The sequence below is a fragment of the Odocoileus virginianus genome, unplaced genomic scaffold, assembly GCF_023699985.2.
Source record: "Odocoileus virginianus isolate 20LAN1187 ecotype Illinois unplaced genomic scaffold, Ovbor_1.2 Unplaced_Scaffold_2, whole genome shotgun sequence".
Taxonomy (NCBI): domain Eukaryota; kingdom Metazoa; phylum Chordata; class Mammalia; order Artiodactyla; family Cervidae; genus Odocoileus; species Odocoileus virginianus.
This window is the reverse complement of record NW_027224264.1, coordinates 6,487,458-6,492,972: the sequence shown is the minus strand read 5'-3', so window position 1 is coordinate 6,492,972 and position 5,515 is coordinate 6,487,458. Positions and strand designations below refer to the sequence as shown.

Below are 5,515 nucleotides of genomic sequence, written 5' to 3'. Positions count from 1 at the left end.
ATAACAAGATATTTGGGGCAATAAAACCATTATTTTGTATGATACTGTAAAGAGGAATGTACATCATAATGCATTTGTCAAAATGCTTATAATGTACAACACAAAGAGTAAACCATGGACTTTAATAATAACGTATCAATGTTGGCTCATCAGCGGTAACAAATATACCACCGTAATGCAAGATATTAAATAAAGGGGAAGCTGGGGACATTGAAGAGTATATGGAATCTACGTACTTCTCCTCACTTTTTCTTGTAAACTTAAACTGTAAAAAAAAAAAAACAACACACACAAAGTCTGTTGATTAAGTAAAAACATAAAAATGCAGTGAAAGCAGTACTTAGCAGGAAATTGAGAACTGTATAATACACAATATAAAGGATGGAAAATCTCAAATAAACACCTTTGCCTTCAACCTTCAGACACTGGGAAAAGAAAGGTAAAATAAATCCAAAGTAAATAGAAGGAAGAGATAAATAAGGATTAGAGCAGAAATTTTAAATAGAAAAACAATGGAGAAAATTAAAACCACCCAAAGTTGGTTCTTTGTAAAGATCAACAAAGTCAACAAACAGCTAGAATGACCAAGGAAAAAAAGAAGACTCAAATTACTAAAGTAAAGAATGAGAGAGGGAATATGTCTACCAACCTTATAGAAATAAAAAGTATTATAAAAGAATACTATGAACAACAGAAACAAAGATAATAAGCATAGAATATTCTCTTTAATGAATGCTGTTCAGATAACCAAGTATCTACATGCAAAAGAATGAAGTTAGACCTCTACCTCACATATTCCACAAATATTAACTCAAAACATATATACATAAACATAAGAGTTAAAACTATAAAACTCTTAGAAGAAAAAATTTAGGAATAAATCTTCATGATTTTGTTAGCATATGGCTTCTTTAGTATGAAACTAAAGCACAAATGACAAAAGATAAAACATAAACTAGAGTTCAACAAAATTAAAAACTTTTGTACTGTGAAGTATATAATCAAAAAAATGAAAAGACAGCTCACAGGATGGGAGAAAATACTTAAAATTATATTTTTGACAGGAGACATATCCAGTATTTATAAACAGTACTTAAATCCCAATACTTAAAACATAAAATAGCATTAAAAAATTTTAAATATATATTTCTTTAAAGAAAATACACAAATGGCAATTAAACACACAAAAAGTTACTCAGTATCATAAATCATTAAGGAAGTGTAAGTCAAAAGCACAGTGAGATATCATTTTACACAGACCAATATGGTTATGACAAAAAAAAGACCAAGAATAGCAAACATTGGTAAAGATGTAAAGAAACTGGAAACCTCATACATTGTTTGCGGGATGAGAAAATGATGCAGCTACCTTGGAAAATACCGTGACATTTCCTCAAAGTATTCATATTAAGCATAGAGTTTCTATTTGACCCAAAAGTTCCTCTCCTAAGTATCTGAAGTGAAGTGTTAGTTGGTCAGTCATGTCCAATTTTTTGCAATCCCATGGACTACAGACCGTGAGGCGCCTCTGTCTATGAGGATTCTCCAGGCAAGAACACTGGAGTGGGTAGCCATTCCCTTCTCAGGGGATCTTCCTGACCCAGGGATTGAACCCAGGTCTCCTGCATTGCAGGCAGATTCTTTACCGTCTGAGCCACCAAGGAAGGGCTTCCTACCCAAAAAAACATGTTCATGCAAAAACTTGTACAAACATGTTCATAGTTCACTATTCATAACACTCAAAAGTGGAAATAATCCAAATGCCCACCAGCTAACTAATGAAGGGATAAATAAAATTCAGTTCAGTTCAGTTCAGTCGCTCAGTCGTGTCCGACTCTTTGCGACCCTATGAATCGCAGCACTCCAGGCCTCCCTGTCCATCACCAACTCCCGGAGTCCATCCAAACCCATGTCCATCGAGTTGGTGATGCCATTCAGCCATCTCATCCTCTGTCGTCCCCTTTTCCTCCTGCCTCAATCTTTCCCAGCATTAGGGTCTCTTCCAATGAGTCAACTGTTCACATGAGGTGGCCAAAATATTGGAGTTTCAGCTTCAGCATCAGTCCTTCCAATGAACACCCAGGACTGATCTCCTTTAGGATGGACTGGTTGGATCTCCTTGTAGTCCAAGGGACTCTCAAGAGTCTTCTCCAACACCACAGTTCAAAAGCATCAATTCTTCGGCGCTCAGCTTTCTTCACCATCCAACTCTCACATCCATACATGACTACTGGAAAAACCATAGCCTTGACTAGACAGAAGGTATGTCCATAATATAGAATGTTTCTTGTGAGTAAAAAACAAACCTAGTAATTACATATAAGACAACATGAGCCAATCTTGAAAACATTTTGTGCGAAGTAAAAGAATCTAGTGACAAAAGGCCACAGAATATTTTCTTTACAGAAAATGTCTACAATTATATGTAAGTACTAGGTTTATTTTTTATTTGCAAGAAACATTCTATATTATGGACATATCTTCTGTCTAGTCAGGGCTATGGTTTTTCCAGTAGTCATGTATAAACACAGAATTTAGATTAGTGATTGCCTCTTGGGCTAGGGGCTAAGGAGAAGTGGGGAATGACCACAAATGTGTATGGCATTTATTTTCTGGGGAATTAAATGTTCTAAAATTAGGCAGTGGAGTTGGTCTCACAACTTTATGGAACTAGTAAACCATTAAATGCATGCACTAAATGACTTTAAATGGGTATGTTTTATGGCATCTGAAACATATCTCCATAAAGCTGTGTCTTTTCACTTTTTATTTTACTTTGGAGTATATAGTCGATTAGCACTGTTGTGACAGCTTCAGGTGCACAGCAAAGTGACTCAGCCATTCATATACATTCAGAAAGCTGTTTTCAAAAATTAAGGAAAGGAAAGAAATCTAGAATGGATATATTAATATCAGACATGTAAACTTCAAAACAAGCAACATTAACATGGATAAAAAGTGCCACTACATAATTATGAAGGGGTCAATTCACCAAGTGAACAACAATTCTAAATGTGCATGCATCTAACAACAGAGCTTTAAAATAGAGGAAGCAGGGCCTGGTGGTCTGCCTGGTAGTCCCTAACGCTTGAGAAGGCGACAAGGGGGGTTTGAGCATGAGCATGGCAGAAGGGGATACCCTGATATCAGTGGATTATGAAATTTTTGGAAAGGTGCAAGGAGTGTTTTTCCGCAAGTACACTCAGGCTGAGGGTAAAAAGCTTGGATTAGTAGGCTGGGTCCAGAACACTGACCAGGGCACAGTGCAAGGACAATTGCAAGGGCCCACCTCCAAAGTACGTCATATGCAGGAATGGCTTGAGACAAAAGGAAGTCCCAAATCGCACATCGACAGAGCAAGCTTCCACAATGAGAAGGTCATCTTAAAGCTGGACTATGCAGATTTCCAAATTGTGAAATAATGGTCTGCATTTAAATTTTCCAAGATACTGAGTGGTTTTGTTTTTCATTGTTAATAGAGATAGAACTATTCTGTGTTCAATATTAGAATTTGTCAATAAGTTATTTTAGCATGTTATTTGCTGGTTACTGTGTATTATATGTGTGATGAAAGAATTAAAACTATACACAATTCTAATCAATAAAAATAAAATAAAATAAAATAGAGGAAGCAAATATAGAACTTACACAGAAATAAAGAAATCCACATTTGTAATAGGAGATTTCAACACTCCTTCTCAGTAATTAATAAATCAAGTACAGAGAAATAAATATGTATATAAATGATTTGAGTGATAATTATTAATCAACTTATCTTAGTTGATATATAGAAAATACATCACCCAACAGTAGAATAAATATTGCATTCATATGCACATACAACATTTTCCAAGATTTACATAATTCTGGATCATAAAACAAGCTTCAACAAATTTAAGGAAATTGAGTCAGATAAAGGATGTTCTATGACCATGTATATTTAAATTATAAATAAGTAATGGAAAGGTATCTATAAACTCCCTAGTGTAAAATTAACACTTATAATTTTTCTTTTGAGCAAGAAGGAATAACAGAGACCAAATATACCATTCCACCTGAAAAACTTAAGAAACTGTCAAATATAGGAAAGAATAGTTCCTCAAGACACTGGAAACCATACAACAAAGGATAGTGATCCCAGAAAGATGGGAAACAAATTCAAAGAGTTTGACAATTCTCCAGTTTTATGCCAATTTTATGAAAGACAAAAACCATATTGAAAAAGTGTTTATGTAGAAGAAGTGTTTGACAAAATTTAACATCCTTCATGATAAAAATTCTCATAAATTGGGTAGAGAAGCAAAATATCTCAACATAATAAAGGCCATATATGACAAACCCACAGGTAATATACTCAATGGTAGAAGTTTGAAAACTTTCTCGCTACGATCAGGAAGAAGACCAAGGGGTCCACTCTCAACATTCTTATTCAACATAATACTGGAAGTCCCAGCTTGAGCAATCAGGAAAGATCAAGAAATAAAAGGCATCCAAACTGGAAAAAAGAGGTGTAAAATTGTCTTTATTTGCAGATGATACTATCTTACAAATAAAAAATCCTAAAGACTGCACCAAAAAAACAGTTGGGACTAATCAGCAAGTTTAGTAAAGTTGTAGGATATAAAATCACCATATGGAAATCAGTTGTGTTTATATGTGCTAACAATAAAAGAACAGAAAAAGAAATTAAGAAAGCAATCTCATTCACAGCAGCATCAAAAACAATGAAATATTTAGGAATAAATTTAATCAAGGAAGTGAAAGATCTGTACACTGAAAACTACAAGACTTGGATAAAAGAAATTGAAGACACAAACAAATGGAAAGGTATCCTGTGTTTATGAATTGCAAGAATTAACATTGCTAAAATGTCCATAGTACCTAAAACCATCTATAGATTCAGAGCAATTCTTATCAAAATTCCAAAGACATTTTTCTCAAGAATAGAAAAAAACAATCCCCAAATTTGTGTGGAACCACAAGAGACCCCAAATAACTGAAACAATTCTGAAAAAAAAGAAAAGGAACAAAGCTGAGAGCATCACATTTCTTGATTTCACACTCTATTACAAAGCTGTGGTACTCAAAACAGCATAGTAGTGGCATAAAGATAAATGTGTAGACCAATGGAATAGAGTAGAGAGCCCAAAATAAGCCCCTGCATGTATGGTCAACTAATATTTGATGAGAAAGCCAAAAATACAGTTGACCCTAGAACAATGTGGGATTTAGAGGCATCAACCCCCATGCAGTCAAAAATCTATATATAACTTTACAGTCAGCCTTCTATCCATGGTTCCAAATCAAGGGATTAAACCAACCTCAGGTTGCACTGTAGTATGAGTTTATTGAAAAAATTCAGGTGTAAGTGGACCCACGGAGTTCAAACCCATGTTGTTCAAGGGTCAACTGTACTCAAGGGGAAAAGGATAGTCTCTTCAATAAATAACATTGAGAAAACTGGATAAGCACAAGTGAAAGAATGAAATTGGAGGCCTATCCTATGGCACTCACA

At 34.7% G+C, this 5,515-nt stretch overlaps 1 protein-coding gene across 1 annotated transcript; it reads left to right on the top strand.

Annotated features, from left to right (window-relative positions):
* Positions 1 to 3,079: 3,079 nt before the first annotated feature.
* On the top strand, positions 3,080 to 3,623 carry LOC110134963 (acylphosphatase-1). The gene has a single exon (XM_070462313.1). The coding sequence runs from the start codon at positions 3,117 to 3,119 to the stop codon at positions 3,420 to 3,422; it is 306 nt and encodes a 101-aa protein (XP_070318414.1). The 5' UTR covers positions 3,080 to 3,116; the 3' UTR covers positions 3,423 to 3,623.
* The last annotated feature ends 1,892 nt before the right edge of the window (positions 3,624 to 5,515 follow it).